Source organism: Schistocerca gregaria, chromosome 3, assembly GCF_023897955.1.
Source record: "Schistocerca gregaria isolate iqSchGreg1 chromosome 3, iqSchGreg1.2, whole genome shotgun sequence".
NCBI lineage: Eukaryota > Metazoa > Arthropoda > Insecta > Orthoptera > Acrididae > Schistocerca > Schistocerca gregaria.
In genome coordinates, this window is record NC_064922.1 from 691,403,520 (window position 1) to 691,415,766 (window position 12,247).

At 40.8% G+C, this 12,247-nt stretch overlaps 1 protein-coding gene across 2 annotated transcripts in view; it reads right to left on the reverse strand.

Annotated features, from left to right (window-relative positions):
- The window catches only part of LOC126354430 (histone deacetylase HDAC1), a 129,448-nt gene that overhangs the window by 77,108 nt on the left and 40,093 nt on the right, over positions 1-12,247 (reverse strand). For both annotated transcript variants that reach the window (XM_050004079.1, XM_050004078.1), the window contains exon 3: positions 1,129-1,246. In XM_050004079.1, the coding sequence (XP_049860036.1) occupies positions 1,129-1,246 (118 nt within the window). The remainder of the gene's footprint in view (positions 1-1,128; positions 1,247-12,247) is intronic.

Genomic DNA, 12,247 nt, shown 5'->3' on the forward strand with positions numbered 1-12,247 from the left:
CGCACACACACACACACGCACACACACACACGCACACACACACACGCACACACACACACACACACACACACACACACACACACACACACACACACACACAATCCCATAAAAAAATCTTGACCACAGACAATTTCACATGCCATATTCAAAACTTGCACATAATCCTTTAACCACCCCCAGGAACAAACTGCAAAGGAGCACCTGTCCTCTCATGCTCCAGCACCATCCCCAACTGCAACAGAGATGAAATGTATCCTTTGCCAGGATGTCAATAAACATCATGCCTGGAAATAAGATCCATCCCACACACAATCCTTCCCATACCATCCAAAGTGGTATTTCATTTCCTGCTCAGTCTATGCAATACCCTTGCCTATACTTACACAACTACCCACCTTAACATATGACTCATACTCTTGTGGACTGGTGCAAGACCTGTCTGATACTGCCATCCACCACATCCAATGTATGCACAGTATTTTATGCGAGCATAGCCACCAGCCATCTTTCTATCCAAGCTACTGGCAACTGCCAAAATGACCAACAGCACAATTTACCACCCAGTGGCACAATATGCTGCAGAGCACAACATGTTCAATTTCAGTGGCTACTTCGCAAACTCACCATCTGTATCCACCCCATAACAGCAGATTCCCTCAATTACATAGACTGTAGTTGTCTCTGCAACATATCCTTTGGTCCCATAGCTTTTCTGGTCTCTACCTTCACTAGACTGCACCCTACAGCTACCTCCACCTCTGCCCCAGAACCCTAACTTCTCTCATCCTGCACCCACAATTGCCACTCTGGAGTTTCCCTCTTCTGCGCTATCTCCACCTCTCAACCCACTCTCTACATCATCATGTGCTGTGTATGCCTTCCCCCACCTGCAGCCACAATGAGCTCTTCAGTGACACTTTCTTATCTTGTGTACCTGCTGCCTCTCCCTCCCAACTGTCAACCACCCTTTTCCAATTCTCCCTCCCATTCCTCATCTTCCTTCTTCTTTCACCCACTCCACCTGACACAAAACTTTTCACCCCAGTCGAGCTGCACTGCCTCTGCACAAAGCAGTCTGCAGGGACAATGTATCAGTACGCGCGTTAGCAATTTAGGAAGTATACTCACAGCGTTGCATCTGCTTGTTATATTCAGACATGTTATCTGGCCTGATACTCCTTAAAAACCGCACATAATCATCACTGTGAAATTTCGTCATTTCATCAGCAGTTGCTTTATGCGGCCGCTGCAAATGGAAATCAATTTTATATAAATATTTATTTATAATTGCAAGAATGGTCAGCATTCACATACAGGAATTCATTACATTTCTGAAGTTTAACAGTTAAATTTGATTTGGTTTGTGTTATGTTACAGAAATATGTACAAAGAGAAAATGACATGAAAACTAAGTTATAAACACAATATTTGTTCAGATAAATGCAAAAAATTGAATATCAACTAACAGTGCTGCACATTCTGATAACCAAGATCAGAACTATACAAGTGCCAAAAATATACATTGTGCTTGTTGTTCAGTCAGATAAGGTCAAAACTGAATCAAACTAGAGATTATATCCATGGTTTTGTTATGAAACCTTTGCCTCACTGCCTCGTATTTTTCAGGAAATTGCAACAATGGGATGGTACAATTACTCTAAGTGGAGTACACAGTGTGAGAGCCCTGACAACAACTGCAGTAACATCAGCAATTTGTGAGCTTTGGTGACTGAATGGATTGTTCATAAGAACATTTTTATTTTTGCGAGTGACCTCTGGCAGCGTGTCCCCTTGAACTGTGAGCAGTACAGATCTGTTGTCTGTTTCCACTCAGATCCTGCTGTCACAACTCAGCGCATTTAATTATGAATGCAGTTGCCAACAGATGATTTCTTCCTGGCATTTTCTGCAGAAAATTTATTATCTGTCCTGTCTAAATCACAATTTTGTTCACACTCTTACGTTTCATCCATGTGCCTTTTCACTGACGTAGCTGAGGTACTAACTACTATTCAATTTTGGCGTTCATCACGTATTGTTGTCTTACGGCTTTTCACACAGTCATACATATACAACAGTGGCTCCAACAATAAAGGTTGCAAACCTCTTTAGACTTCAAATCAATTAATATTCTTGAAATGCATGGGGGGGGGGGGGGGAAGGCGGGGGGAGAGGGGGGGGGGGGGGAAGAACAGTTTGAAATGTGTGTACACTGCAAGTAACCAACAGAACAGCTACGCTGTGTATGTTTAAAAATTTGTCAGAGAGCCATTTTTTGTTGAAAAACAAATTATTCATTGTACATACTCTAGTTTTAACTTTTAATAAACATCTCTAAATTATTTTTTTCTCAAATACTGTGCAAAGAGAGGACGACTTCTTAGAAAACACCGAGTGAAGACTGTCTCCTGTCCACCAACTCAAACAAGGGCACTGCTTTATAGTGTCAAGGATGACTTCAGACTATGGAAGTCTGGTTTCTATTAGATCCACTGTCAATGTGGCATGGCATGCACAGTTCACAGTTCAGACAGTGAGTACTGTCCAAGATCATTATCAAGAACAATACCAGCACACCAGACTGCAGAAGCCTAACAAGCCGGGTCATGGAACTGCCTATCAGAGTTACACAGAAGGGATTATGATCGTGGTCTGGTTCTGGCAGAGACATCTAACTTCTAGAGCTACGTTATTAAAGAACCTATCAAGTTTCGATTAATGGAATAGCTAATTGACTGTGGTACTAGCTAAACCCATAGTAATGACCAGAAACTGCACATTTATATTAAAAAAGAGATGGAGATATACCACAACGAAGTGACTAACAGGGGAGATGTTGCCAGCATACATCCCCTGGCATGATATTCAGACAGAGCAAGCTACTGGCAGGAGGAGATGCTATGAACACGCACACCCATACCTGGATGCAGGCCTTAGGTGGAGCAGCAGGTCAGAGGGAGGGCACATGGGTGGGTTAGGGGAGCAGGGCAAGGAAGAGAGAAAAGCGCCATGTCAGCTCGTAAGCAGCCACAGTGAAGCTGTTGTGTATGCCATTTCATATGTAGCCAGAATAGATAGTTAAAACATTCTAAACCTTTCAAAGGAGGTTATTTCATTGAAGACTGTCTAATTAAAACTGTAGAGATTACTCTGACAGAAAATTTCCAAAAAGGCTTTCAAAACAGTATTCTTGTCTGAAATTAAATTGTGGAAAGAATAACTGATTGGGTCAAAAACTTAATCTAAAAAGAGTAAAACCATATACAACATAGTTCAAGTAACTGTTTTTTAGTGTTTGCAATATAGACGTCAATACTTTTGAGGAATTATTGGAACTAGTTATTACCATCGTATAAAACCAGCACAGGACATGATAACTGTGTTTTTGAACATCTGCAAAAATGCAATCTGGTTCTGTCCAAATTAAAATTTGTTCCTACAGACTGAACCACTCCTACAACCGGAGAAAACAATTTTTTGTGCCATTCTTGGACGGTTCTGTACAAACTTCACAGATAATTCATCCATTTAGGAATGGAAAATCTGGACGATTTTTGACTTATCTATATTAATTCTGGCATTATATCTTTTCTTGCAATTCCAAGACTTTCGAGAATGTTTTAATTGTAAGTTTCAAGTTTAAATTTTTTGTATAATTTCCCGTTTGCTATAATTTAATGGAAGTCCCCAGAGAAGAAAACGGCTACGAGTATTATTGTTATGCATAATGTCTAATTGTTATGTGAAACAATGGATATTTTATGAGATAACAAGAACCTTATCCCAAACGTTAGAAGTGCAATCCTGCATCAATTACCAATACTGCTTTGCTTTGAAACATTACAGATTGTGTATTATCTTAAGCACAGACTGTCACAGTGCAGCTGTCACGTGGCCTTATGCCTTTCCCCACTAGATGACAAAGGCATTGTTTTCACAGCAGCAGAGGATTTCATTTCAGGGCTATTAGCACAAAATATTTATAAATTATATAGAAAAACCTTTCTCATGAAACACTCTACCTATTACTGAAAACCAAATCAAATCCCTATAGTGATTTCTAAGACTTTTGACATTTTATGAAAGCAATGTCAGTTTGTAGAGGCAGAAAAATATTTTTATGAGATATAATTACAATTTAACAATTTTTGAATTGTGTCCTTTATTTACACTGTGAAACCTCATTTCTTGCCAAATTTCACAACTCTAGGTCAACAGGACAACACTGTGGGTTTTGGTGAGTGAGTTTGCAAATTACAAAATGTGACATAATTGGCTGTACTTTTGATTGCATGACTTAAAAGCTTAAATTTTTTCCACTACCAAGCAACCATAGACCTTAGTACGTGGCAAATTTCAAATTGATAGAACTGTCCGTTCCTGAGAAAAAGGGGCCTTAAGAGTCAAACAGGTGTACAGACATATGATGGACACACAGACAGGAAAAATAACAAAGTGATCCTGCAAGGTTTCCGTTTTTACCGACTGAGGTATGGAACCCTAAACGCAAAATGAAATTTATGATGCATACAATATTCATTATATCTACTGCATTATACATCAATAAGCATCATGCACCAAAGAACCATGGAAAATGAGAAAAAACTGTCAAAAAATAATTAATTTCATTGAATCTCAAGGTCTTAATAAGTAAGAACTGTTGCTTTCTTAAGTGAATTATATATCAAATATTCTGGCTTGTCCTTCTATACCAAGACATGTTTGACTATCATGTTCTAATCCTTATACACTTGAGGGACTTAAAAAAAGAAATATGCGTATTGTTAATAATTAAAGACCAAGAAATTTATTTTATTTATTTATTTATTTAATTATTTTTGCTGCTATATAGTTGTGAAAGTTACGCTTCATAGTTAATATAAAAAAAATGCCTTACCTGGTTTAAATTCAAAACTGCATAGAAGAGACTACTCCATCATGAACGCACGTCACCAAGTTAATGCATTCAAATGACAACCAGTTAATTGGGAAAAGTAGCTGAAGAAATTCCAACATACAACATGAACAAATCCAGAACTGAACTTGAGAAAGGGTTTCCAGATTTTAAAATTGTGAAAGGCAAGTTTTTTTCTGATAAATACTGAAGCAATATAGTAGATCTTGAGGCAATAGTGGAGGATGTATTACATTACAATTGTAAACACTTATTTTTTTCAAATGGTTCAAATTGCTCTAAGCACTATGGGACGTAACACCTGAGGTCATCAGTCTCCTAGACTTAGAACTACTTAAACCTAACTAACCTAAGGACATCACACACATCCATGCCGGAGGCAGATCACCAAACTGTAGCTTGGTGCAACTGAGGATTTATATTCGTTGACACTGGGGGAGATAAGAAAAGTTATAGGTGTACTTTTCAGCTTCCTGTCTGTGATTTCCACACGAGGAGAAAATACAAAAACACTGTATTTGAAGATCAAGAAGAATTTTCAAATGTGAATTTGCTATTACGATTTCCAAATGGAGAGTATCAACCAAAGTCCACAAATACTGCCAAAAAGTGGAGAGGGTTGTCAAATGCTCCTGTTTACCACATTACATGTGCATTTAGAAGGAAGTTTATCAGTTTCATTCATACAAACAGTGTTCACATGAATGCAATAAGCAATCTCACTTCCTAGGAGAGCAGCTTTCTTCTTGCATTTTAACAGTCCTCAGAGATATGTGGCTACTCAAAATTGAAAATAATAATAATAATAATTCACTGAGAATTCCAGGTATGGGGAGCAAGACGATGTCATAAAAAGTCCCTGATAAACTATCATATATCTCAGCTGAGATTTAATGGCCATAAGCAGTAGTTTGCCCACAGTTTAGAAACATTGCTAATTCATATGGAAAAACATTCATATAATTAACTAACTCTGAATTTTACAATTTGTGATTTAAAAAACTCAATAAAATTAAATTCTAATGCTAGGTTAAAACACAGCATTCTCTGAGATTTTGTGAAGGTCTTGAAATTCCCTGAGACTGTCCTGATTTTTCCACTTGCCACCCTGTTGGGGTTCAGGGCCATGGCAAAACCCGAGTTTAAACCATCAAAATTGATTTTTTCACATTCTATAACCTTCAAATGATATTTGCAACTACCTATTATTTTATGTACCTTTCGTTGTTCCAAAAGTAAATGCTGGTAAAAATACCACAGAATATTAAACAGTCACTTTTGGTTGGCACAGACCACACAGGTAGTCAGCATGATAATATCAGTCCCTACTAATGCCAACACAGTTTCTTCTCCAGCTGACACCCCACAGTGTTTCCCTCTGTTGTTGGAAAGTTATAGTGACAGATAAACAATGGTATGAGTGGAAGATAGAGAGATTAATGATTTCTCTCAAAAGTCTTTATTTCACAAAAAAGCAAACTACTGTAAAAAATTAAATCATGCACTTAATGGTTGGTCACTGACAGAAACTGAACAGACCAGCCAACTTTTTAATACATTAAAATCTCCAGTTGTTTACAAAGACTGCTGCAAATGACAAACTAAATTGTATAGCACATATAGTATTTGTTCCATTGTTATAAAAATGGGCCGTAAGTCAGCTAATGAGATCCAGATGCACAAAATGGCATTGGACATCTATGGAGTAAGCAAAAATTTCACTGGTTCGTGCAATGAACAGCTAATCAGATCTGCACTGAGCATCACTAAAGATATCCAAAAATGTGTTAAGGGTGAGGTAAAATGTGAGTGCCTTGCTCTCTCCCACAAATTTCTTCCATGGGCAGGACTGAAGCCAATCGTGAGGCTGATCCCACCAACAGGCCACCATTCACCAACCGGTGTCCTACGCCATCAGGGCAGGGCCTCCTGTGAAAGCATCCATGTGATCTAGCAACTAATCTGCAAACATTGTGCTGCTTCCTACATGGGTATGAAAACTAACATGCCGTGTGTATGGATGAATAGCTGCCAACAAACTGCAACCAAGACAGCTGAAAATGCCACCCAACATGCTGGATTCTTCCTACAATCCTACAAACACCAGCTTTTCAGAACTGTGCAAGTGGGAACTCTCCCTACAACATACTCTTCATCCTATAACAACCCTGGCCTACTCCTTCCCTAGTTTCTTTCTCCCACTTATCTACGCCTTCCCTGCAACCAATCCAGCACTACAAATGCCTTCTACCATACAAGTCCTTACCCCTTCTCTTCCTCTTCTCTCCCTTTCCTCCTCTCCCAGCAACGCCTCTCATGCTGCACCTAACAACCATATTCTGTCTTGTCCCTATCAAGTCCCTACATGCTCTGCCAGGCAGAGCTTTGCTTAAATCCTGGATAAGGTGGTCCATGTGCAGTCTCAACCCTCTCCGGCTGAAGTTCTGCAAGCTGTGCATGTACTTGAAGTATATAATGCAGTGCAACAAACTTTTTTAACTGACTGACATTTTTCAGTTGGCCAAGAGCCGTAGTGATTCAGTGCAGTGTATTTCTGTAATGGACTCTTTAAACTAATAAAAAACTTCCATTCAATGGCATAAAACTGGCCACATTCTCTGCAATACAAGTGCAGTGCTAGGCACTGTTTGTGGCAAAACACTTGATTCCTAGCAGTCCAGATTGATCTTTGCATTCCAGATGGGAATGTTTGCATTATGAGAATGACTGTTGTGTGTGTTTACATAAGGTTCATATTGCAAAAATAGACCCTTGTGTGGAGGGTTCCAGACAGCAACCCCACTCGATGCAAGTTAATAAAATTTCTGGCAATGATCAGATGCTGGTATCACATAACATTTTATTACTTGCAACTGTGCAAAAAATTCCAGAAAATTTTAAGTTTCAGTCCTGATGATCGGTCTCAGTCTTTAGTTATATCAGTGTGTGTGCTCCCTCACTCAATGCAGTAAAATCAAAGTTGTCGGAGTATGGTTGCTATGAGATGCCACTTCTAGGTCATGTGCAACTGATAGCCACTTACAAGATGTCCTTTAGTTATATCAGTGTGTGTGCTCCCTCACTCAATGCAGTAAAATCAAAGTTGTGGGAGTATGGTTGCTATGAGATGCCACTTCTAGGTCATGTGCAACTGATAGCCACTTACAAGATGTCCTGAACACTAATTTTTGGTTGTGGCAGATCCATCGGTCAAGAATATATTTGGCCTCAGTGCATATTCCATTTCAGATTTTAATTACAAATACAGTACACTCCCTCAGCATGTCAATACCTTACACTGCCATTTATGTACCTCATACATAATTTGCATCATTATTTGAACCTGGTTTGGGAAATGCGCTGGACTTTCAGGCCCATGCTGTCTTATAGGCGAAGGCAAATCTGAGATTATACAAGAAGCCCACTTGGTTCCGTTGTCCATTAAGGATAAGGTTAATATTCAACTCCGATAGATTAGAACAGTAAGTTTTGTCCCGTTTCTTAGTATCAGTGGGCTTCGCTCTTAATGGTGGTTAGAAAGCCTGGCAGGGACGCCTTCTAAATGCTGAGGCACAAACTGATTATCATCACTTGCCTCATTTGGATGAACTCTATTCTAAATTTTAAGGAGGTAAACTGTTCCAAAAAATCTCTCTCACAAAGGCATATTTTCAGCTGCCTTTTAATGAAGACTCAAGGAAGATCTCGTGAACAGACCGTTTTGCACTGTCCCAATACAACTGTTCGCCACTTTGTATGGCTAGCACTCCCGCCACTCTCCAGAGATATCTTGAACAGACTATTGCTTGCATTCCATACTGTCGCAGTTACTTAGATGACATTCCACTCACTAGTCATACAATTGATGAACATTTCCGCAATTTCTGCTTATAGAAAGAAGTGTAATATTTCCAAGTGCACCTTCATTTAACCTTTGGTCATTTATTTAGGTGATATCCTCAATGAAAAGGGGTTTCAGGCCACCACTGAATATGTAAAGGCTTTTTAGAATATGTCAGTGCCTAAATTCATTAAGGATCTGTAAGTATTTCTAGGGAAAATGAACTACAACCCACAATTTATTCTCCAAGCAGCCTCCATAGCCAACACAACTGACCATAAACATAAAAAAGTAGTACTTTATCAAAGGTCAAAAGCGCGCAATCAGGATTTTTAGAAGTTTAAATCCACCTTCCAATCTGCCCCCCTGCCTTGTGACCAGCCCCGCTTGCCATTGGTGTCGGTCACAGGTGCATCACCACAAGGCCTTGGAGCAGCTATGCCCCCAAGTTAGACGATGGAATTGAGAATCTAATTACACTTTTGTCAATAACGCTTACTCCAGATCTCAAACTGTCTCTCAGATTGAAAAGGAAGTGTTGGTCTCTGTTTTTGTGGTCAATAAATGTTGCACTTTTTGTATGGTCGCAAATTTCATCAAACCGTCGTTCACTGTCCTTTGGTTTGGAGCCGAATGGATGGTCTCAACCAGACGCCCCTTTGGTTCTGTGACAGGTTCTGTGACGATCATGACTCAAGATTTCTGGACCTGCATTATAGGGTGCAGAGTTGTGGGACTCCACCTGATAGGTGAAGGGTGCAGTTACTCAGATAGTGGAGTACTTTTAGAGAGTGCATGGGGCTGTTTTAGGCTAGGCTGTAGTTTGATGTCCTCTGCTGAATGCTCACAAGTCAAAACACAAAAAACAAAATCAAATCGGATACAAAGTGGAGACACTTCCATTCTCAAAACTTTTACAGTAAATTTTTCAAGTATTTGTAACAAAGCTCCCAAACTAACAGACCTGCAGGAAATTTCTCAAATTTTTCCTGGGGGCGTAGAGCTGGCTGAAAGCCAAAGTAGAAAGCTCCAAGATATTTAGCGTTTCAAGGAACACGTATCAGAAAGACAGATTATATGCCATAAGAAGGGGAGTGTTTATTGCAGTTGACAAACAACAGGTCTAGGTCAAATCAAGTTAATCACTGAATGTTTTTACTGGCCACCTAATTCTACTGCGACTGTTTTAGAGTCATTCAAGGAAAGTCTATGGTCAGTACAGAAACACCCAGACCATGTAATATTAGTTGGAGGTGACTAACCTACTGTGTATACATTGGATTGTGTATGGATTCACCACAGGTGGTACAGACATACAGTCTTGTGAAGTACTTCTGAAAATATTTTCTGAAAACTGCCTTGAAGAACTACAAGAGGCATTCAATAAGTAATGCAAGATGTTTTTTTCTCAGCCAATTACAACTGAAAAGACATGGAATTTGTTGTGGGATATCATGGAATATTCCCACTTCAGCCTCTAAAGTCTCATGAACTTCATATAGGTAGCGGCACTATATGTACCCTTCAAAATGGCATCTGTAATGGAGATGTGTTCAAAACAGATAATTGTCATTTAGTTTCTTTCAGCAGGAAATCAGAGCATCACAGATACCCACAGGTGATTGCACAATATCTGTGGAGACATGGCAGTGAACAAAAGCACGGGGAATCATTGGGCGAGAAGTCTGTCATCATCGCAACAAGGCTGCACAAACCTGTCCAATGGTTGGGTGGTTGGTTTGGAGTGAAAGGAACTGAACTGCAAGGTCATTGGTCCCTTCATCTCTTAAGTGGCAAACAAGGTGTAGTCATCAAAGGATGGAGGTGAGAGGCAAATCCTGGAAAGCCTATGTGTAACTTACACAATAAAAAACAGAAAAAAAAGACAGCACAGACAAGTCATTAGAGGATCTGTCATGACAAGGTGTTAAAACCAAGAAATTTAAAGGGATGAAGACAATAAAAAGGTGGAAATGGTAGAGACCAGGCTGGGCCAGCCAGCAAGGGCCACCATGGGACCGCGGGGAGAGAGGAAGTGCCAGAAAGGAGGTGTCTCACCAGCTCCTCAGGTAGTCTATGAGGCCAATGTTGTCACGGGTCACCCAAGTGTGCCAGTGTGGAGCCTACAGAGGATGGTGGATTCCCTGCAAGAAGCATGCAGGGAAGCTTGCCATGTGGTGGTGGTCTCCTTAATTGTCCTCAGTTGTTCTGGGACTGCCATTTCCAGAATCAGCATCCTGGAGGCCAGCTTGGCCAATCAGGTCAGCCCATTCATTTCCCAAAATCCCAACATGATCAGGGATCCAAATGGAAAACAACTGGCCACCCAACTAAATGAATGTCTTAGACAAATCCTGGATAGCTGCATAACCAGTGGGTGGGGAGAGTAGCATAGGTGTATAGCCTGAAGACTGCTAAGGGAGTCACTACAGATTAGGATACTCTTTCCAGTGCAAGAACGAACATGGACACATTATGATACTCTTTCCAGTGAAAGAGCAAACATGACTAAGGGCTAATTTAATGGCCTTCAACTCAGCAGTGAAGACACTGCAGTCATTTGGCAGAGAGTGGAATTCACTGCAACACAAAGTGTGTACGCAAAACCCTGTTTGTCCGTCGACTGTTGAGACATCGGTGAATACCATTTCCGAACCCACACACTTGCCAAGTACAGCCAGCAATAAACCATGGGGTCAACGGAATATTTAGGGCGAAAGGAGACTTTGGGGCAAATCCACGATCAGTGCACAAGCTATGGGGGCATATGTGATGTCTCCCTGATCAGAGGTGACAGTGGAGGAAGTTGGAGTTCCAAACACTGACATGGGAGCTGTGTAGCAATTGCTCCTTGTTGTCTAGTCCTGCATTCCTGACAAAGCGTGCCAAGAGAAGGGAATGCGTTGGTATCATACTTTGCTGCATTGTACGAGGCCTTTATATTTGAAGAGATTGCTGGGGACAAGTGATCACCAGCAGGAGAAAGTTTGTCGCTTCATGTGCAAACTATCCGCTATGGTGCCACTCAGTCCGAACGGGGGCTCTCCCCATGGGCACTATCCACCCATAGTAACAGCTACCTGGCCAGTAATCCGTTGCTGGGAGTCCCCGTGCCCCATTCACGACAGGCATATACTCCATGGCACACATGGGAAGTGTTCAGTGCAGGCACCAACAGTGCGATCCCTGCTTGGTGGAGGAGGAGATTAGTGTTTAACGTCCCCTCGGCAACGAGGTCATCAGAGACAGAGTACAAGCTCTGATTAGGAAAGGATTGGGAAGGAAATCGGCCATGCCCTTTCAAAGGAACCATCCCGGCATTTGTCTGAAACGATTTTGGGAAATCACAGAAAACCTAAATCAGGATGGCCGGAGACGAGTTTGAAGCGTCATCCTCCCGAATGCGAATCCAGTGTGCTAACCATAACGCCACCTTGTTCGGCCCCTGCATGTTCAGAGGGGTTTTATGACCCACCCCACCACCACCACCA